General features: G+C 41.1%; 1 protein-coding gene across 1 annotated transcript; it reads left to right on the forward strand.

The window, feature by feature from the left end:
- The first annotated feature begins 9,779 nt into the window (after positions 1–9,779).
- On the forward strand, positions 9,780–21,130 carry LOC108108107 (homeobox protein caupolican). The gene is made up of 5 exons (XM_017216016.2): positions 9,780–11,109; positions 17,085–17,567; positions 17,849–17,967; positions 18,593–18,915; positions 19,814–21,130. Exons 1-5 carry the CDS (start codon positions 11,059–11,061, stop codon positions 20,890–20,892), a joined length of 2,055 nt encoding a protein of 684 aa, XP_017071505.1. The 5' UTR covers positions 9,780–11,058; the 3' UTR covers positions 20,893–21,130.
- The last annotated feature ends 2,120 nt before the right edge of the window (positions 21,131–23,250 follow it).

A 23,250-nucleotide genomic window follows, 5' to 3' on the forward strand; every position in this document is an offset into this window, starting at 1 on the left:
CTGCTACTGATGCTGCTCTTGCTACTGCTGCCTCTGCCAAAGGAACAGCGCACACGAGGGCGTATACTTGATGGCGTATGCTAATTTCCCTAATGCCTTCCTCGAGAATCCTTGCGATTGTGCGTGTGCACGAAAGTGTGTGTGTGTGTGTGAGTTATAGACTTAACTCAATGGGCCACCCTTGCTTTATGGCCACAGATCTTGGGGCGGAGTATTGCTTAAAGGAAGTTAACTTGAGGAAATCCCAATCAAATCATTTAATTAAGTAAATTTCATAAGCTGGCATTAAGATTACCGATAGAAGATATTAATCAGTGTTATAATTGTAAGCTAAATATGGATTTGATGGGTTGAGATTGGGGGTTTAGTTGCTCTAGAACAGCTTGAGTTTGAATGACAATTTTCAAAGAACTTTTACTCTTCGTAGACACGCAAGTTTAGAAGGATAAAAATCTAACTCTAAGCTAGAAACGATCGAAAAGTTAAAAGTTTCTTAAAAAGACTTCTCCTACCTTGACTGGTTGCTTTTCTCGTCGACAATGTATACGATTTGTCAATGGATTTGGTGAATAATTGATTACAGCCAACCAAAAGACATTTCATCATCATCTATTACGATCCGCACGCCTCGGCTTAGAGTCATATTTAATGGACATGTATGGTGGGCAATCAATCATGACTCTCTGGTCTCTGCTCTCTACCAGAAATCTTCAAGAAACCAAGAAATCTTAAACTACAAGAGAAGAAATCCCAAAAATAAGCGCCCACCATTGAGTATGTGGGACCCAGGCCATTGGACAGACACCTTTGTCAAGGCAGCTGATTATTCTTGACATCGACGAAGCGGCGACGGTGGTGGTAGTGGTGGTACACTCGAGTCTATACAAATGTATATTTAGACAACTTCCATTGATAAGACAAGCTAAAATAATTATGACCATTAGGGCACATTAGGCCCTGGTGTTGCGGGATGCCTACACCTCCTAGCGATCGCCGGCACCTTGTGGGATAAACACTTGAGATTCGGAGATTACTATTTGCTGAGAGATGGTTGATGGTTTTCCCATATTAAATTGGATTTTTTGAAGGTTTTATAAAGTGAAAATAAGTTGCATAATAATTAATATTTTTGGTATTTAATTGTTTTTTGTATTTTAGTATTTAAAAATCTTCCTAAAAATGGTTTTTCCTATTCTTAGAATAATTTTTCAATGACTTCTTATGACTAGAGGACAATGTTATTAAAAGTAAAGTATATAAGGGTTTATTATATAGAAAGTGGTGTTAACTTTACTTTCCAGCACAAAAAAGTTAACATTTAATCACTTTCCTAGCTCCTCTTTAAAATATTTTGTTATAGGGGCTTAAAAATAATCTAAACATGACCACTTTGTAGGCGAGTATTACTATTTCCTTGTTAATCTCAAAACATAATGAAAAAAATAAATATTTTAAAACAAATAAACTAAAGAAAAATCAAAACCAACATCAAGTTAATTATGCGGGACGACCCGGGAAAACGAATATTTTATTAATGAAACAGAATTTTTCACATCTTAATGAGATGGTTTTTAAATGTGAAGAAAAAGAACTTGAGAATATGTCGTCGCCAGATCGTCTGCGTTTTCCACGCATCTTTTCCCGGGAATAACCTTTTTGGGTATGCAGTTAATGGGTGTCTCTGATTCCTAGAGCAGGTATTTAAGATGCCCTATCGGGTTTCAGCATCAACTTGGCGGTCTAATTAACATGACAAAGAAATGTCACGTGTGGAAATTTATGGACAGCACTATGGAGCTGGAGTTGGAGTTGTAGCTGAGCTGCAAGGTTGCAGATGGCCATGATGGTATTTACGATGCCGTTTGATTGGTATACCAATCGATTTCCTTTGCCGCCAATATTTCAACGATCTCAGGTTCTCTCCAAGGGTCTGGAGTCTGGAAGCCTGGCAATCTGGAACCCAAAAAAAAACCTAGAGCCTACAGTCAGGCAGGCAGGCACTCAGGCTGTCGTTAAAACAGCTAATTTTATTATGCGGCTGACATTTACTATCTACAGGTTTGTCGCCGTTCTCCCAAAAGATATCCACCTCGACCCGCAGACAAGTTGGATCCAAAAAAAAAGGAAAAAGGGAAAACATATACGAGAGCTTCGATTCTTCTCAGTTATCTTGTCCGAGTGTGTTATGTTCATCCATGATTTGTATTATACACGCTGTTTGAAATAAATTTAAATTGTGTTACCGATTTTCTGTTAAGCTTCGTTCAGATTATGCGTTTTGTTAGACGATTTCTCTTATCTTAATGCGAGGGAACTTTGTGTATTGGGAGACAGTATGTCTGGTCTGTTTGGGTTTTTGGGTTTTGTTGGCCTGGTCAAGAGAGCCTGGTTCGAGAAAGGGCGATGCCACACGTTTCGTGGCATTGTTTAATGGAATTTTCTTGTAATGCGTTCTGGAAATTGGTTTTTAAAGTGCGGGTCCAACATTTAATTTGTTTGTTAATAGTTTTCGAAATGCCTGTGCACCAGGCTGCACCCTTTTTGCAGTCATGGAAATGAACTCCATATCTGTATCTCAAACTGCATCTGCATCTGCAAATGTATCTGTATCTGTATCTGTATCTGTGAATATCTGGCCCATAATATAGCCCGTTGTTGCTTAAATTGGGCGTAAGCGAATCAATTCTCATTTTAATTTATTGACACGAACACAAGCGCCATTGCACGGCAATGGACACGGACACGGACACGGATACGGACTCCGGAGTACGTACGCAGTCCATGGTCCGTAGTAGCAGGACTCGAGGCCTGGTGCCCCACCATCGTTTTCCCGGCTACATTGCACCAATTATACAATAACTCGACTACAATGCAATTTGCATTGTGCTGCAAATTGGAACTCCGTTCGTTGTCCGTTCAGCCAAGAAAGGAGACACAAGCGATGGGCATTTAATAAATGCGCATACGCCTCGTGGCCGCTTGCCGCTCGATGCTCGCCGGATGCCTTTTTGCCTGCTGCCCTGCGGCTGGCCGCCAAATAGGTACATTAACTGCAGACCCAGATAGTCCCCTCTTTACCCCCGCAACCCATTACCAATGGTTATCCCTGGCATCCTGCCCACTGAGCCCTGGTAAACGCAACACATAATTATTTATTGAATTTACGGACGACCGTATAATGTTATTTACCAAATGAAGTGCTTTTCATGGCAGACATCGGATTGTCCGATTGGTTGCCTTATTTTAGTTGATCTGACACTCGAATGGATCAGAATTAATCGGAAACTTTAAGTTGGAATGGAGTTGAGGTGGAGAGTTTGATGGAAATTGGATTGGTTGATGATAAGCCAAGGCCATCTTAACTTGTTGTTTGTCATTTTAAAAGGCGAAAAGGATAGATTTTAACTTTATAATGAAGAGTTTTGATTGACAAATAATTATTTAATGATATTTATCTATTAATAGGGATTTAAGAAGCTTAGGAACGGCCTTTAATGCTTGTTAAGATACATGAATCTAGAAGAAGTTCAGTAAAAGTTATTCACTCTCTGACTTAACGATCAGTATCTCTTCTTTTGAATAAACAAATATACCAAAATTAGTAACATTGATAAACCCAACGTATTAGCCAAATTGACACTTGCCACTCGCCGAAAAAAAAACTCGTTAAGTCACGGATAATTTTTCATAAAATTGACAGAGAAAAACTACGAAATCGCACTTGAAAACAATATGGCAGAGTAAGTGGGTCGATGGCTTCTGGCTCGCGACTAATCATCGTTAATGCCGAGACATTTGTGGCTGCCCTGGCCCCGGCGGATTGAACTCCCGGCTGCATAATTGATGATTGCTTTTAAAATGCGCCGACATGCGACTGTTGTCACCAGTGGAAAACCATTTTTTACAGCCCCACGGAGCATTTACACTTGCCCGCAATTAGTTTACGATGCTAATGCTGGCAGCCGCCAGTTCAGCATTGTTTCAATTTGTTTTAATCGATTCACGTTAATTTTTTCAAAATCTTGTTTTACTTTTGAATGAGTTTTCTATACTGACTGGCTGGCAGAGGCGTTTGGCTACATGAATTGCTGACACTAACATGCCTTAGCTAACCTTTAAGTAATGTCGTAATCGGTTTTGTTTGCTGGGAAATGTTGTATTTTATAGCTATTTTTTAATTAAAAAAATCGATCAGTTATTGATTGTAAAGAGTGGTTGTATTTCAGCATTGATTATATATAATTATTAAGGAATTTTTAGGCTTAGTTTAAAAGTTTGTTAGGCAATATGTTATGTCGTTGCATATTTTATTTATATTTCTGTATGAATTATAGAGTTTACTTTATTATATCTTTGTTATATATTTAATGATTACAGATTATTATATGGGTGGTATTATTATTGTTAATTCCTATATATATCTTTATAACAAATGACCGTCTTTCATCTAATTGTCAGTCATAATAAGAAATTTAATAATGTGAACAAGAAAAGTCTCTAAGTCTGCTAAAAATATTGAAAACTAAATGAAAAATCGATAATATTATATAGATAATAATAATATTATATAGATCAGCATATCATCAAATCACAATTCGACATCAAATTTTACTAATTTACATTTATATTTTAAAAGCTAAAAAATCCGAAAGGAAATACTAAACAAATACCTATACCATAACCTATAATGGCTCTGCCATCCCAATCTACACATCCAACGGAATAAACATGCTTAAAAGCTAAAAAATCCCTAAAAATACTAAAAAATAAAATACCTATAGCATAACCTATAATTGCTCTTCGTTCCCAATTTAACCTCCCTCAGCAAACTCAATAAACATGTTGGAAATAAAAATTAAAGTATTTTCCAGGCTAACCCGGTGGAAAGGAAAAACTTTGTGGAATGAACAGAGACAGAGCTAGGGCACATGACAACATGCAACTGACATGGCGATGTACCAAAATGCAGCGCAACACGGGATGTGATGCACTAATTACTGAGCTGCGTTGCTAAATGGGTAGAGGAGAGAGAGAGCGGAGTGCTATGAGGAAATAGGGGAAGGCCGCTCCGGCTCTGGCTGCGGCGTAAAGTGCCTGTCAAGGTGCGTCAACGGACATAAATACACACACGCTTGAGGCAAGTACGCATATTTCAATGACGCACTCTGCGATTTGCAAACTAATCTGCAATTTATTACGCCCCGAGCCACAGCCCTGGCGACAGGTATGTACATATATACAGACTGCTCCTCCATCTAACTTATGAAGATTTTTGGATCCATTGCAACATCATCTAGGTATATGTAATATGCAACGTGGATGGCCTTAACTTCGGCCTGGCAAACTCGTCAAAATGATTTATTTTTGATAAATTGCCACACGGCCTCCGGTTGAGTTGATGCAGCGACAACGCGGCAATTTTGCAAATGATTTACACGGAATGACACGGAATTTAATTTCGAAATTCGCAAATGTTGTTCACTTTGGGTGGCAAACATGAATCTCGCACTTTTCAACGGAGGGCGACATGGCCTGAAAATTGGTTCCCCTGGCATCAGGGGGTTTCCACTTCCATTTCCATTTCCTTGGGATAAGTAAGTGGACATTATTTATAATTGTGCTATCATAGTCAATCCGTCATGGTGTTCTGCTACTTATATAAAATGTTTATTTTTAAGTTGGCATTTACACGAGAGTATTTTGCGGCAAATGGGAGTGTTAAATGCCCTGAAGAAGCTGTCAAATAAATTAACTTGGCAAGCAGTGATCTTCTTGGAATTTTATTATATTTATTACTTGGATTTACAGCTGTAAATTCAAGTTTTAAACTATAACTTCCAATTAGCTAAACTGAAAGTTAAGTATCTGCCATTCTACAAGCTATCAGCTAACTCCTTAAACTTCTTAATTATCCTCTTTTATAGCATACTTTTTTGTCGTAACGAATGAACTTTTTGGGTAATTTGAAAAACTTTGTACGAATATATCCTTGAACTCATTTCGTTTCTCTGAAGTACAGGTGTGTGTGAGCTTAAAACCATGTTTGCCACTCCCTCTGGAGGGACTTAACTTGGCAACATCAAGCCACATCGGTAGAGAAAACTTTTCTTGTTCCAGCGGAAGCTTAAGGACACAGCCAAGATTGCAGTCAATTAAGCAGACTGCAAGTTGAGTACCTAATATAGATTTATTTTTATTTTGTAGCCATGTTAATTTTAATTATTATATGCAGAGTTCAAATATGTTTATTGTAGTTCTTATGGGGAGGAAAATTAACATTTCGGATCATTATATTCCACTTTTCGTTCCTATTAGCCCTCTTTTAGGCCACTTCCTCTTCACTTTCTTTTGCTGAACTACCTCAACTGCCTCATTAAAACACAATTAGAATAATGTGAACACACTCGGAGTCACCTCCGACGTGCTAATCATGCCAAACACCTAGATCTTTATACCAAAGACTCAGTCAGACAGTCAGTCAGTCAACAGGGCATGTGGCAATGTCGGTCGTGACGCATGCCACCGTCGGACAGACAGCTGTCCATACAAAGCATCTACTTATAATTGCCGTGGGTTCCACAAAACGGCCACTTCTCCATGTCCCTGACTTTATCACGTGCTGACTGGGCTTGGCACCGATAATTCTGGAGCGGAGCGGTCTACGAAAAACCAATTGGAGATTCGGAATCACGTCAATTGTTGCGACAATCAATCGTGACTGCGGATGGGATGTCGATGTCAAAATGCCGACAAAAGGGAACGCACGCGTAAAGAATTCGGTGGAAAGGGTCTATGAAAGCAATACCCTATGCCCGTTCCCTATACCCATTCCAAAATCGGGGTCTCTAACACATCGGGGATGCTTTTGACTCCGGCGATCGGCACTTGAGCTACAAAGAGAACCGATTTGTTGATTTGTTTTGAGAAGTGAGTAAATAAGTATGTTTCCATTTGTGAATGTTTGGTGAATGTTGTGTGCGCTTTTGTTCTGTTTGATCAGCAATTTCATTTTCAAGTGCTGCTCCACCGATAAGATGGCCAGGTGATGATAATAGCAACTTATCTACAAATGCCTGATAACGCCGATAACACTGATTGGTGGTGAGTGGCTCTTGTGGGAGTTGCTGAGCTCTTATCTTCAGTTCTAGTTTCAAAAATGGAGAATATGCCAAAAAGGATTATGTTGGCAATTTGTAACAGAATCTTTAGTGTTGCAAGCACACACATACTCTGGACTCCCCCTGGAGTCGTGGCTTAAAACTCATAACATAGGCCCAAAACTACACAAACGAAAACAAATTCATTTAAGGCAATTTGCATGACGAGAGAGAGAGAGAAAGAATGTCCTTTTTTGTCCTTGTTACGGTGACTTTATCGTTTATCGTTTTGCGAAAAGGATTTTATTATATTCACCAGAAGCACTATCCTTCTGCCTGTGTATGTAGATGTGTGAAGAAGATTTTTCGCCGAGAGGTAAGTGTATGTGTGTGTGTGTGTATGTGTGAGTGTTTGTGCCACATACTGAAAAGCGACAATTTCATGTCCAAATGCTTTCCAGGTGACATGAAACAACACTTAAGTAAGAAGCCTTTCAGGGGAAAGGATGAGGCGTTGGGTGGGAACTCTCTGCTGCCTGCAACTCTCACTGTGCATCTGTATTCATGCCACCCACATCCATTCACCCACCCACTCTCACACACATTAGCAGTTAAATTTGTACACATTCGTATTTATTAGACTGTGTGTGTGTGCTGCGAATGTGCCTGAACCAACGCACCTGGCATCGAAGAATAATATCTCTTAACGCCAAAATCTACATTTAAATTGTTTTCAATATAATCTGCATGTCCTGTCCACCGAGTGAGGAATGTTCCAGTTTATGTTGCACTAAATGAAAACAGAGCTCAGACAATGGGAATCAGGGGACATTTATGGGTGGGGGATAGGTAAGGTGCTCCCAAGGAACTGCGACATGTGCCACAGTTCGCATGTCCAAAATCATCAAACAAATCACTGATAGAAATCGATTTAAAGGAGGGAAACACTGAAGAAACAGCTTTTTATGAACAGTTAAATAAAGTTTTCGACGTAAAAAACATTGTTTGGAAACTTATTGGAGATTTGAAAAACTTTTAATGTGAATTTTTAGGTTGAAGATTTAAGACTTAAAGGAGAAAACTTTTTCATACATTCTTGACTATAATTTTTTCAATTTCTTTCTAGCTCAAGCACCTAGTTAAGGCAATCCCTATTCCTATCTATCATTCTTTTTCCAGTTTCAAAAATACATTCTTTATTTCAAAACTCCTTTCATGTTCATCCTTCCAAATCTTGTAGGTCTCATGAAGTAGGTGTAGAATTTCCTGGCGCCGCCGAGAGCGTCCAGCAATTTGAGTGTAGAATAACCATAACGATCACAAGTTGGCCAGGCTGGCACTTTTCCCAAAAGTACTCGATGCATCGAGTTGTGGAGTATGCAAATGACACACTGCAGCACACACACACACACACACACCCACATTTACATAGAAGTACATTCGTAAGTACCGAAAAAAAGGGACACATGTGCGTCTCTTTTGACTTTGAGATGCGTTCGCATTTATAATAAATGGCAGCGCGTTAACACCCCAAAACATCAAAATACTCATTTTACAGAAATTCCCCAAAAATGTTCCCCTGCCCTCCCCAGCTGCTACGCTTACCATTAATTAGAACGTACTCGAGTCGAGGACTCTTGAGTGGACAGGGCCACGCCCTCAGCCCAGGATCGAATGGAATCGGACTGTTTGTTTGTTTTTTTCCCCATTTCGGTTTCTTGTTACGATTAACTAGTGCCAATTAGCTGGGATTTTTCGTGAAGGGGAATTCGAATGTTCTATTAATTGGGATATAAGACGGGCCATTCCACTGTCTTTTCAGAATTTTTTATTAAGAGGGAAAATGTTTATTATAGAAATAAATATAAATAAATCAAACAAATTTTGAAAACATGTGTTTAAAAATATACAAAATTATTATTATCTGAAAAATTAGATCTGGGCGATTAATTTATCTATACAAAAATATATTTTTTCGTTGAAATATACAAAAGTAAATCATTTATATTAAATATAGATTATTTTGTATATAATATTAACATTATATAATATCAAAAAGCTGTTATACAATAATATTGTTTCCTTGAAATTATAATGTTAGTTTTGAATTAGAATGTAATTCATTGATTATGAGAAAAAAGAACCAAAATATTTTCTGCACAACGGCCACTATTTATTCCCATTTTAACAACCTTTTTATGATAGCAAATCTCCTCTAACTCCTTAGTTTTTTACCCAATTATTTTCATATTGTTTTTCTTTATCAAAATCGGAAAATTCTTAGCCAACTTTGGCAACATTATCCAATTGGGAAGCCTTTCGATCGTGGTCCGCCATGAAATCGCTTCCAACGTTGTCAGTGTCAGTCAGTGAGAGAGAGAGAGGGGAAGGCAGAAAGAGAGCGACATCGATTCACTTTCCAGTGACGTGGAGGTGGGCGTTCTCTAGAAAAAAACAAACAACAGCCCCAGAGAGATTTCCCATCTCTCTCACAGCCAACCCAATTTAAAGAGAGCAAGAGAGACCGCTGCTATACGTGGCTCCCTGTCTGATTGGAACGCTGACCAATCAGCGAGCAGTTAACTCACTTTACGCTCTCTTTACGTGCAGTCATCCCTCTCCCACATCTGCTGCCCTCTCTTTTACACATAAACGCGCTGCTCGCTGAGCAGCCGAAAAACAGTTTGTTTCGAAACGCGAATAGGTGCGCATCTTCGCATCTTGGCATCTCCGCCGCGTCGCCCGAAAAAAGAAAACGTCGAAACGAAAAATCCCGAAAACGAGTTACAGTCACTGGATAAGTCACAGTCGCTTCTCAATAGTCGCAGTCACTGCCGTCACCGTTGAGATCCCGCTGACAGGTTGGCGGAACCCGTTTAACTGGAGCGTCGCCAGCGGATCGGATCGGCAGATGCAACAGCCGTTAATAAATAATAAAGTGCGTGCAATAGTTACTAAAAATAAAAAGAAAATTACAGAAGGAACTTAAAGTCTAAACACTTTAAAAAATCTTCAAAATCAACCTCTTTTTGTATGATAAAATTCAAAAACTTACTTAAAAAAATTTCAATAATGATTCTGATAAACAAACATTCTTCAAATAACAAAAGAATATCGGGATAATCCAACAACTGACTATAATAAGAGCTGACTTTAGTGTTATAAAAAACCAACAAAAACTATCAACTTAAATTCCTGAAAAATCAAAAACTAAAACCCAAATCAGTTAGTAAAAACAAAACAGTTAAGACCCGCTGACAATCTTCGACTACAGACATTTGTTAATCTGTTTGCGGCAAACACTTGAAGCCAATTTGGCTTGCTGTCTGTTCTGGCATTTTTGTTTGTTTTCAAACATTTTCAAATCGGCCGCCAAAGAGTCAAACAGAGTCAATAAAAAAGCAAAGTAAAAACGGATGAAACAAAAAACAACAACAAGAACAAGAGCAAGAAGAAAAAAACAGCAAAGTCACAGAAAACAAACAAAACATTTTCCGGCTCCGGCGACATTAACAGAACTGCTCGACATCGACAATTTGTTTTATCAATTTTCAACAAGGCCAGCCGCAGCAGCAGCAACAGCAACAGCAGCGGCAACAACAATAGAGCAACACCCAACAAGCCAGCAAACAAGAAAAGCGCCCAGAGTGCTTAGCCGTCGAGCACGCACGCCAAAGCCACCCAGCGCCACCCACTTGCCAGCCCCCGTGAACCTCCCTTAACCATCACATCCCCCTCAACTCATCCTTCGGCATCCACCCCACGAAAACCCCTTTTTCGAGGGCTCCGCCAGCATCCGCAACCGTACTCGCATCGGCATCCGCATCCGCATCCTTGATAGCCAAAAAAAAAAAACAGCGGAAAAAAACACAAATAAACAACAACGGACGCCCCACAGTGAAGCCAGGCACAGTGAACTCGCGTGTCGCCGCTTTTTAAAGCCAACTCAGCGAGCGAGACAATGGCTGCATATGCGCAGTTTGGATACGCTGGCTACCCGACGGCAAATCAGGTGGGTTTTAGGTTTAAGTCCGGGGACAGGTCACACTTTTGGGATATCACAAATAGGGTTAACTTCCTGTTTATCTTTGATTTGGATCTTAAGTGATTAGCTTTAATGGGCTGTGCTTAGGGTTAGTATTGATTTTTTAGGAACTATTAGTTGAGGGAACTATGAAAATACAAATGTTAGATTTCTACTTTGAGAACTTAAATCTATAGGAAATTGAAGTATTTTAATCATACTTTCTGTAGTGTTGCTTAATTTTCTGTTTTAACATCAATTTAATACTTTAGACTTTTAATGCCAAGGCGTTTAGCCTAATCCAAGATCTAAAGAAGAACTTAGACTTAAATCTATCAAAAATAAAGAGATAAGTAAAATAATTAAGTAATTTTTCTCTTTTTCCAATTTTCAACCATTAAGAATCTAAATCTTATTATTTAAACATTGAAAACACTCAAGTTAAAAGCGTTTTTTATAAAAATTAACCGTGAAACCATATATTTTTGCTAATTAAAAATCATAAATATCTTATTGAAGATTACAAAACCCATTTGTTTAAATTTAAAGCAACCAAAATAACCAGTTAGAGTTAAAATTCCAATAAAAACAATAATTTAAGGAAAGTATTTATAAAGCTACTGCTTGGCCTTAAATTTAATTAGACAAATGATTGAAACAGCTAATAAGAAACCTAAATAAATTATTTTTAAAATTCCCGTTTATTTATTAACCCTTTAAATATTCCTCACATTTTGATTTATAACTCTGTCGTTTCAATATGGAACCATAACTTAATCATTCCAATAGACACTTTAAAACGAAATTTATGTTGGCCCCTAGAATTAGTCTGCGTTTAAAATAATATTTGGCAAAGCCACAAAGAAGAAAAATATTTGGTTAATAAAACCAGAAATTTAGTGAGTCAGTTAAGATTTTTTTTTTTGGCATGTGCGAGGGAAATCTTTAATAATGGACGGTGAAAATAACTTTAAATTTACATTTTAAGCTGGCGGGTGAGGGAGCAGAGTGAAGAGCCACATGAATATTCAAGCCTTTTTGGCACCGGTTGGAGCTCCTGCTGGATCCCATATCCATATAGCCATAATGGCCGCCCCGCCGCCAAGAAATGTTTCACAATTTAGGACAGCCGTCACCGCCATCGCCATTCGCCATTCGCCTTGGATGCAAATTGATGGTAGTAAGGGGTTTCCGAGGAGGAGTGCCTGTGGTGCATCGTCCGAGGTCTGGTCATAATTACCCGGTATTCCGAGCTCAGTAATTCAAATTAGTTGAGGCCGGGCCAAGACGGGCAGGGCCGAAACACTTGCAACTACAAAGCCCTTTCAATGGCTGTGTAATGCCTTGTCCAACGACTACTATGTGGTCTAATGCGTCAATGCTAGACTTATGCGTTTATCCGGCCTCTGTGTCCTGCTGTTCATATATATATATATTTATATATATATATATAGGAGGATATATATGTGCCCTGACCACGTCTGGTGGCATAAATTTATGCTAATGAAGCCGCCGGAGTGGTGGACCATTTATTATAATATGCAAACTTGGTAAATTACAATAATTAAAATAATGAACGCTCAGATTATCGACTATAATTATGGCTGCAGATGTGCAAAGCCTTTCCCCGATCGATTAAAAGCCACCAGGATTTTGTCGTCATTTGCATTTGCTCTCGTTTTTGGCCTCTCAAAAGGCCATTTAGTCGGTTACTAAGCCCAATTAAAGACTGGTCAGTACTATACTATATAGTATCTGTCTGACTGGGTGCCAAATTTATAAACCTCAGAATTTATGCAGCGCACAGCACAGCAGAGTGCTTCGGCAAGCGAATTCATTAATTTAATTTTAATTTCAACGCCAAGACGGCATTCCAAAAATGAGCCAAGAAAAAAGGAAATATATATATGAATTTAATCAACGGCTGACAGTTGGCAAGTAGCGAAGGCACATCGAATTCTTAACTTCCCATGCGAGCTGTTACGCATTTCATGGCAAAATAACTCAAATTCTAAGGACGCAAAAAGCGGCGCGACGATGTCGAGTCCTGTATAGGCTTCATCTCCACATCCAGCTCCTTCCTTTTTTTTTTCTTTAGCACAGAAAAGGACAAGTCCGTAAATGATGCGAGAAAAAACTAATATTTCGCAGTGTGCATTCCATAATTGATTTATGAATTTTTAATGCAAACATTGAGACCGCCGTTGGGAGTTGGGAAAGAGTTGTTCCACGGCTACGACGGCGCGCCTGGACTTAATTCAATAAGCGAGGAGGGCAAAAAACAAAAGCAACTTATTCGCATTAGCAAAAACGCACTTCCAGGACTGTCCTTTTGGTATTCAATACAGAGAGAGAAAAGTGATAGTGATTTATTCAGAATTTTAAATTAAAGAACATAATCGTAGTGCTAGTCGAGATAATGTTGTTTTCATTGGTGAGCTTAGTACGTCTTGTACCGGTGCGTGTCAGTGTGCCCAGCACGTAAAAACACAAAAAAGCTCTAATCCGACATTCTAGCACCATCTGTTTAAAACTTAGCCTTTAAAAATTACTTTAACATAAACAGCTTTAACTTGAATATCAATCAAAGTTTATACCTTGCCATCAAATCTAAAAAATGTATCTTAGAAGGTGTGCTTGGGAGTCTAAGTGGAGTAAGGTTAATCAGCATTAATGCCTAAGAAAACGTCTGTTTTCAGACTTCTATTTAGTATTTTTCAAAAATTTCTTAAGCGAATATAAAGTTTTACCCCATTTTCCTCTGTGCACCCCTAAGAATGGGTATCTGTATGAATATGGCGTACTCGTTTGGCAGCGGAATCCTGCGGATGAATGTGAGAATATGCCAAATCCAAGAGCCAGTCGCCGGAGCCGTTGACTGCGAATGTGAATGCTAACATGTGTTTGTTTGTTGGGACAGGGACAGGGACAGGGACAGGGATTCGTTCGACTGCCAGCTTCCTTGCTGCCAGAGGCTCCTCATATTTTCGCTTATTGTCCGGGGCCTGGCGTCAAGGCCCCCCAACGAAAAAAGCATCCCCTCTCCCACCCAATAGCTTTTGTTTCGTAGTCGTTGTTAGGAGTGCAAAAACGAAATCCATAAACGCATCCCCAGCGGTAGCAGCAGCAGCGAAACGGCAGCAGCAGCAGCAACCAATAACCACAACAATGCCGATCTCCTTTGTCTTGGCTGGTTTGGCAAATATACATACATAGGTACTATCCTATAGTACACCATATCCATACCATATCGTACCGCATCGTACTCGTGCGTTCGTGAAATGAGAATGGGCATTTGGTAGGCGGACTCGTGAGCTTTAACATAAATCATAAAATTAATAACCGTAAAGTGACGGCACCAGTTCGCCCAACATCTTGGCCTCCAATCTGGGTGCGGGTGGCCATCTGTATCGGTATCTGTAAATATATATCTGCATCTGCATCTGCATCTGGGCATGAATATGGGCACTTCAAAGGCACAGATAGAGATTTACACGATGTCCATGCCGGTTCAACCGAATTACGGTCAATGAATATTCGCTTTTGGCTTTGTCTTGTTTTTGTTTTTTGTTTTTTTTTGTTTTCGGCTCGTTTAGACTTTCGCTTGTCCAGCTGTTTTGCAGATTTTATGTTTGGCTTTGCGGCTAAAAGATGCAAGGTTGAATTGCCACTTTGAACTTTGGTCATGGCGCATAAAAATCGGTCTCGTATTCCACGTTTAAGCTGCCTGCCCTTTGGATAAGTTTGCAGATACTTTTGCAATTAGAAAAAAACATGTTCATGCCTCAACGAAGATTGTTGCATATGGTTGGGAATGGTGCAGATCTGCCTGACATTGTTTTAGAAAAGTAACTTAAGTCTATTACGGTATGGGAAAGGTCTGAGGTTAGGACTTTGTAAGGGGCATTAGTGCAGTAAAGTTAGTATGTAGTCAGATACTTTATTTGTTAATAAATTGTATCTTTTTATAAGTAGTTATGAAAGTCATTCATCACCTTTGATGGAATCAACAGAATGTTATAATGAAGATAAACAATCGTTGAAAATCGTTAAGAAATGTTCTATCTAGTAAAGTAAACCCCTTAAAAAAAACTGTAAAAATCATTAAGATAGATAGCACTTAGCCACAAGTGTGAATATAAAATGCTCTTTGTGGCAACTTCAGGAAATATTCCTTATTAAACTTGCCGCAATTTGACACCGACTCCAAACTATCCGAGAAAAAGTCATAAAAAAAAGTGCGCACAACTTTAAGACAGCATTTAGGAGCTGCCAACAAGTTTCAGCATTTCCGCAGAATAGAAACCCAAACCCAAACCCAAGCCCAGAACCCAAACACCGAGTTGGTTCCTCCAGAGTGTGGCTTATCCTATCTGCAGTCACCTTGCGATAAACCCAGCGACTGGGCGCTCTTTCGCTGCACTTCCTGCGATTTTTCAGCAGAGTGGGTGAGTGGGAACCATTAAAAATAAACTGACTTGCGTGCCGATAATAAGCACTGTTCCGAGCCCAAAACTCGGACCAAACTTGACCAGCCAGTCCAGGTTCCAGGTCCCTGTCGTCGTCGTCGTCGTCGTCGCCGATATGTGTTTTTTATGGGCGGCCACAAAAACTGAAATTGATGTTCGAATCGCATAAAAAAAAAGAAAAACAACAACAAAAAAATATAAAGAATAATAAGAAATGAGCGGAGCGCGCCCAGCGTTTTGTACATTAGCCAGGAGACAGTGGAGAAGAGAGCCAGTCAGCCTGGTTCCTGGTTTCATTCATTCGGAATTCATTAGATTTCATTCATGAAACACCTTTATTATGCAATAATTTCCCCGCTGGCGCGAAATTGCCCCGTCGATTAGATACCCAGGCAGGAGGTGTTAGCGAATCAGCTCGTTTAGCCTTGAATTACCATTATTATTTAAATCATATGGCCAGGATTGTCCAGTAGCCAAGATAGGCGGAGAAATGGTAAAAGGTAGGAGGAAAAAACAGTAGCATTTCGAATATATAAGAAAGATATTATTGTTATTAAAGACCGGTGTCAGTTGTAAGATTTAGGAAGCGATCTTGAAGCGCGTGAAGTGGGACTTGACAGGCAGTCATCATATGGGCCGACCTTCTATTTACACTTTTCGGGATCTTTCAGCTCTCTCGGATCGATACGAATCAAGGGGTTCTCGAACCGACGGCTCAGATGTCTCCGATTCGCTGCGGTTATCGGTTCAGAGGATATGGGTTACCTTGAGAGTGGGGAGTGAGGCTTGAGGAGCGATGCCTACCTGCGTCCCTCATCATTTGATTGCCCTTTTCGGCCGGTCCGTGCCTTGCCGTGCCGTGCCCATTCTCGGTCGATCGATCGGTCCACTGATACTCCTCGAGTCGGGAACAGAATGAACCCTCTTCAAAGATCCCCCGATGCTCGATTCTCGATTCTGGATTTTGGATTCTGGATACTCGTATCCCGATGTGCGATGTGCTTCGGACGAAGCGGTATCTGAAATCTGACTGTGATAAATTGAAAATTAATGAAGTGAAAATAGATGGAACGGATCGCAAAATGCGCCAGGCCAATAAAATATTTTGACATTTGGAGTTATCATCTTAATCTGCTTTGTTGATTTCGACCTGGTCGGCAGGGACATGCCTTTGCGCTTACCTCTCCTTTGGCCCTTCTTTTGGGTTCGCTCCTCTTTGCTCTGTCGCGTCCTGCCAACTTCACCTGTTCGGGCACTGCAAGAAATTGTCGAAAAAAACAAATTTCAAAAGTTTAAAATAAAAGTAAATATTTTAGTCTGAAAACCCGGGAATTATACTAAGCTAGCTTATTAAGACTTTCTTTTTTTCAAAGATATATTCCATAAATTTCTCTCAGTGTCCCATTCCCTCACCGCAGACATTTTTCGGGTCCAACGTACTTTTTTCGGCATTGCTAAAATGTGCTCTTTTTTTTACCTTTGGCATCTTTGCAGCTGACTACCGCCAATACCGACAGCCAGAGCGGCCATGGCGGAGGATCGCCGCTGTCTGGGACGAATGAGGCTTCCCTGAGTCCCTCAGGCGGTTCAACGGCCACCGGTCTGACCGCTGGTCCTCTCAGTCCAGGTGCAGTTTCCCAGTCGTCGCATCATGCGGGTCACAAAGGCCTCTCTACATCGCCGGCGGAAGATGTGGTAGGTGGTGCCGATGTCCCAGGAGGCCTTTCATCCGCCGCCCAGGACCTGCCCACCCGCGGTTCATGTTGCGAGAATGGACGACCCATCATAACGGATCCCGTATCGGGACAGACAGTCTGCTCGTGTCAATACGATCCGGCTAGACTGGCCATTGGTGGCTACTCCCGAATGGCTTTGCCCTCCGGCGGAGTGGGTGTCTACGGTGGACCGTATCCGTCCAACGAGCAGAATCCTTACCCCAGCATCGGAGTGGATAACTCGGCCTTCTATGCACCTCTGGTAAGGATCGGGGAAAAGGGTATTGGAAACTCTGGCTAATTGGCTTTGTGCAGTGAGCGGAAGTCCGCGCAAATGCGAGTCGACAGGCCGAGCAGATATCGCCATGTTGGCCGTCAGCTCGTTAGGCCCGGTAACTTGTAACTGCCTCGATTACCTGATTACCTGGGGGCTGACAAATTCACAGACTACCTACTCCAGCTTACACGAGGCTCACAGCCGCCGCCGCCGCCGCCGTCTGTCAGAAGTTTTGACTAATCCCTGATTCTCGTTTCCAATTGCAGAGCAATCCCTATGGGATCAAGGACACCAGTCCCAGCACCGAGATGAGCGCCTGGACATCGGCGAGTCTGCAGTCAACCACCGGATACTATTCCTACGACCCCACGCTGGCGGCCTACGGGTGAGGATTTAAAAATTAAGACGTTTGGCTTAGGAGTAGAGTTAAAGTGGAGCTTCATTAGGTGAACATTTTAAGAAAATTGTTAAGAAGTTGTTTTGGAAGCTTAAATTAGTTTTTTAACTTAAGAAACGTTAACCCATAACACTTTAAGTTGAAGAGATATAGTTCTAGAGTTCCAGTTAACGAATCTTCACTGTATAAATATACAAATGGTAAACTTAAGTGGGCTTAAAATGTTGCCATGGGACAGAAACTTTCGCGTCGTGTCGTCTGCCGGGTTTCTTTTTATTTATCGCTTAAAAGGGTATGTCTGGCTTAGAGTTTGAGCCCTGAGGCGCGGTTCTGGCCAAAATAGAATACTATCTTAACGATTTACTGTTGACCTAGACGAGAGAGGAAGTTGCCAATGCAATCCGCTTGATGGGGGCGATCCTTATCAGCCACCAATAACTGATTATTATCTTTAAGGTGTGCTTGTCTTTGTGCTTTATTTACCCCAAAACGTCTGATAACAGGCCGGAAAATCAATGTTGGCCTAAGCAAACTCATTAGTGGCCATGATAGGGCGTAGACCAGAACTTCAATGGGCCTTATTGATTTGGGATGTTTGATTTTTAACCTGCAGATACGGACCCAACTATGATCTCGCCGCCAGACGGAAGAACGCCACGCGGGAATCCACGGCCACGTTGAAGGCCTGGCTGAGTGAGCACAAGAAGAATCCGTATCCGACCAAAGGCGAGAAGATAATGCTGGCCATCATCACCAAGATGACCCTCACTCAGGTCTCCACGTGGTTTGCCAATGCCCGTCGTAGGCTGAAAAAGGAAAACAAGATGACGTGGGAGCCCAAAAATAAAACCGAGGACGATGATGATGGCATGATGTCGGACGATGAGAAGGAAAAAGAGTCCGGAGATGGTGCCAAACTCTCCACAGAAGCTTTCGGTGAGTTCATGTGTATATTTTCAAAACCCCTTTTCCTGCCCTTCTGCAATCCCTGACCTCAATTAGTAGTCCTCAACGAGATCTCTCACTCTGGTTTTGTAATTTCTTGAGCCCACTGTATATTGTTTTCCAAACGCCTTGCCCCATTGATTCGTACGCCTTTCGGCTGGCTGACCCGCCTCTTCAGCAGATTTGTGGCACTGGGCTTTTAAGTACAATTTATGTGGCGAAGCGAATGTTATGCAACATTCGTCTGCCCGCCGTCCGAAGTCCGTCGTCCGTTTATTTGTCTGACTGCTTAGGCGACATCCTCCCCGGAAGTTGACAGCACATTGTTGGCAAAGTGGCCTTGCGCCCGCACTCCGATTCAAAAGTGCACTGCCAGAAAATGTGTGTAAAGATTGAGATAGAGAAAGGGAAAATAAAGGAAGTTAAGTGGCTTTCAGTTATAGTTTTAATACTAAAAAACTGAGGAAAACTTCAAAAAAGAACTTATAATTTTTTCTGAGAAGGTCATATGCCAGTTACTAGACCTTTCCCACTTTTCCCTATGTGTATTTCGACTCCAAAGTGGCCTTGTTCGAGTTGGCGACACATAGAAATGGTGCAAGGGGGTGGGAGCTTGGGCGGCAGTCGGCGGAAACTCGAGTATTTTGCTGCTGAAAGCTTTCTCCTCGCTGGCTGCGAGGGTTGCACGCATCAACGCCCACCAACAATTTCAAGGGTTTTTGCCACTGCCAGCTGCCAGCTGCCAAGAGTTCCACCTCCTGGAAGTGCCAAGTTTTGCAGTCCTCTAAGAACTTGTCTGCTTCCTGCCAGTGACTTGAAATTAATTAAATTTATTTTGTGTCTCCACATGGTCTCTCTCTCTCTCTCTCGTTCTCGATTTAATCTCCAGATCCCGGCAATCAACTTATCAAATCCGAGTTGGGCAAAACGGAAAAGGAGGTGGACAGCAGTGGTGACCAGAAGCTGGATCTTGACCGGGAACCACACAATTTGGTGGCGATGCGTGGACTGGCACCCTATGCCACACCACCCGGAGCCCATCCCATGCACGCCGCCTACAGTTCGTATGCGCAATCCCACAACACGCATACGCACCCACATCCCCAGCAACTGCATCACCAGCAGCAGCAGCAAAACCAGCAACAGCAGTCGTCGCTGCAGCACCATCAGATGGATCAACCGTATTACCATCCGGGTGCCTATGGCCAAGAGGAGTCGGGGGACTTTGCGGCTCAAAAAAACCCGCTGAGCAGAGACTGTGGCATCCCAGTTCCGGCGAGCAAGCCCAAGATCTGGAGCGTGGCCGACACAGCCGCCTGCAAGACACCACCGCCCACCGCGGCGTACCTCGGCCAGAACTTCTACCCGCCATCATCGGCGGAGCATCAGCTGCACCACCACCACCACCACCATCAGCTGTCGTCGGCACCACCGCATCACCAGCAGCCGCTGCAGCAGCAGCAGCAGCAACCTCTTCACCCGCACCACCACTCGATGGAGCTCGGTTCGCCGCTGAGTATGATGAGCAGCTACGCCGGCGGATCGCCATATTCGCGGATACCTACGGCGTACACCGAGGCCATGGGCATGCATCTGCCCAGCAGCAGCAGCAGCAGTTCCTCCTCCGTCAAGGTGCCGCCTACAGCCACACCCATCCCCTTACCCATCAATCATATCCATCCGGCGCCGCAGCGGGTGGGGTTTCCCGAGATCCAGCCCGATACACCGCCCCAAACGCCACCCACTATGAAGCTCAACAGCAGCGGCAGCAGCAGCAGCAGCAGCGGGAGCAGTCACAGTTCTTCGATGCATTCCGCTCCGGTGACGGTGGCTTCCATGGTCAACATTTTGTACAGTAATGAGAATGGCGGAGCATATGGTCATGGCCAGGGACTTAATCATGGGCTTGGACACGGGCATGGACATGGGCATAGTGCCTACTTAACAGAGGGACGTTCTGGGTCGTAATTCGACCTTGAATTAGTTAGCCCAGTTAAGAGTTAACCAGTTACCAGATACCAAATAGCAAGCGAAACTACTTACACATTTCGATGGCGGGACAAGTGCAAGTTGGCGGGCAATCCGCGATTACGATTACGATTACGATTACGAGTACGACTACGATTACCAGATAGCGATAACTACACTAATTATTTTGCAATAAATGTAGCTTAAGTACGGCAATAAAACTTTATTTCCTACCATATCACATAAATTATTTCGCTTTATAACTTTAATTAGCATATTTACACTCAACCGCTGGAAATTTGCGAGACACGTCTCGATGGAGAGGTGGTGGAGTGGCGACGGCGACGGTTGGGGCTTGCTTGCGTCTTTCTAAACGCCTACTTTTTGGGTGCTAAGAATAAGAAGCCTGGGGTTGAGTCACTCCGGTGGCTCCGGGTTTAATGACTCGAAATGAACGCACACCACACGAACTCATTCATCTTTCCGAGAAGTGAGTCTCCGTGGCATACCACGGCCTAATAATGCCAGGCCTCGTATTACTCCACCGTGCCATAAATCAAGCGAACTTTTTGTCTTAACTGAAAGCTAAACAAAACACTAACATTTCCTACCTTAAGTGCTTAATCCATACAACTTAATAATTTCAAATAGCTACGGCATTAGAACTTAAGCACATTTCACGTTGTATTAATGCTAATATCCTGTATCCCTAAGATAAACTTACTTTAAGATTTTTGCCTATAACTTTGACTTAGACATATACTCGGCCAAATAATAATTAATCCGTGCAAACATAAATAGTTACTTACTATATATTAGTTAAACCATTCGTTTGATAAACATGTAGAGAAATTTAAGTATCTGTGATATATGCATATGAAAAAGATAATATACGTACTATACGAGCAATTAACTGCGGTAATTTAGTTAATTCACACATACTTCTTCGTACACAAAGGCACTTGCGTTCGGCAAACTGGTTTGAGACACTTCTAATGGCATACATTTTCTAATTGTAAATAGTATTTATGTAAATTTGCAAATTTAATTATAAATAAAGTTGAATAAAATCATTTAGTTTTGTGTTACTTATTTGGCTTAACACCGGAAGCAGTTTACTGCGGAATTTTTAGTTCTGCTTAGGATGGAGTTTTAGATTGATTTATTTAGGTTGTAAAGTGATTTATTATGTGCGCTAATAGCTTCTAATTATTATGTATTTTTTAAGATAAGAGTTTGATTTAGGTGGAGAGTGTGTTAATTAGCAGATAGAAGTGTTAGACTAGGAGAATAGTTTAAGACGTTTAAGACACGTTTTGCCATGGTTTAGTCAGATTGAAGTAAGAAAAATAGGAAAGGAGAGTTTTTTTTAAAAGATATTTGACTATTATTTCAATCAATTAAGTTACTTAAATCCAAAATAATACGATTTGAAAATAATTTTACAAGTTGGTAGCTTGTCCTTTTCGAAACTATATCCCAATAATCTGTTCAATTTACATATTTCAATCCTGATGACTAACCAGAGTCCAAGTTTCCTTAATTTTCAAACAATAATACTTAAAAATATTCACAAATAAACCAACAATCATCTGATTTCATACCCCTAAATACTAATTTTCATCTCAAAGCTCTTCAAAACAAACCTTTCTTTACAAACCCTTTCATATTAAAAATACTTTTACGCTGACATATAAATAAAAGTGTGCGCTGCGACCCAATGAACTTAATTAATCGCAGCGGACAAGGGAGCGGTCGCATTTTTCGAAGAAATATGTAGATATAGATACACAGTCAATCACGGGCCTCATGTCTGTGTCGTGTGTCACATCTATAAATGAGAATAATAAATCGTCGGTGTCGCATTATAATTATCGACCTACCCATAAGCACTGCCCAGCAATGAAATTCCATGGATTTGGATTTGGATTCAAATTCGGATACTGATTCGGACAATACTGTAATTCCGATTGACAGTTGATCCCTTTATAATGATCGCAATATATTGAGAAAAGAGTCGGGCAAGCAGCAGCTACCTGTGCGTAACCAACTGGGAAGCCAACAACTTTATTTTATCAGATTGATATACTTCACTGGAAACACGTTCTTAATCATAGGAACTCGCCTAACGCCTTTCACGGAGTGTGAATGATCTAATGAATGTGTTTGGAATGGTTTGAGGAGGTAGTATGATAAGTATAAGAAATATCTCATAAATTGGGGTGGTTAAGATAGGGATTAACAGGATTTTAGGTATCGTAATTTAGGCTTGTTTTAAATTTCAAAAGTAAACCTAAAAGAAACAAAAAGCTCTACAAAGATCATTTGTTTCAAATGAAGACTACAATTAAGTTCCTA

This window comes from Drosophila eugracilis, unplaced genomic scaffold (genome assembly GCF_018153835.1).
Source record: "Drosophila eugracilis isolate 14026-0451.02 unplaced genomic scaffold, ASM1815383v1 contig_2088, whole genome shotgun sequence".
Taxonomy (NCBI): Eukaryota; Metazoa; Arthropoda; class Insecta; order Diptera; family Drosophilidae; genus Drosophila; species Drosophila eugracilis.

What these genes read in the sequence shown, in the direction of transcription:
- LOC108108107 (XM_017216016.2), top strand. Translation starts at nt 11,059, where the DNA reads ATGGCTGCATATGCGCAGTTTGGATACGCTGGCTACCCGACGGCAAAT. An exon ending in CCCACGCTGGCGGCCTACGG is followed by an intron (nt 17,968 to 18,592) that starts GTGAGGATTTAA and finishes TTTAACCTGCAG; the next exon opens with ATACGGACCCAACTATGATC. An exon ending in ACTCTCCACAGAAGCTTTCG is followed by an intron (nt 18,916 to 19,813) that starts GTGAGTTCATGT and finishes TTTAATCTCCAG; the next exon opens with ATCCCGGCAATCAACTTATC.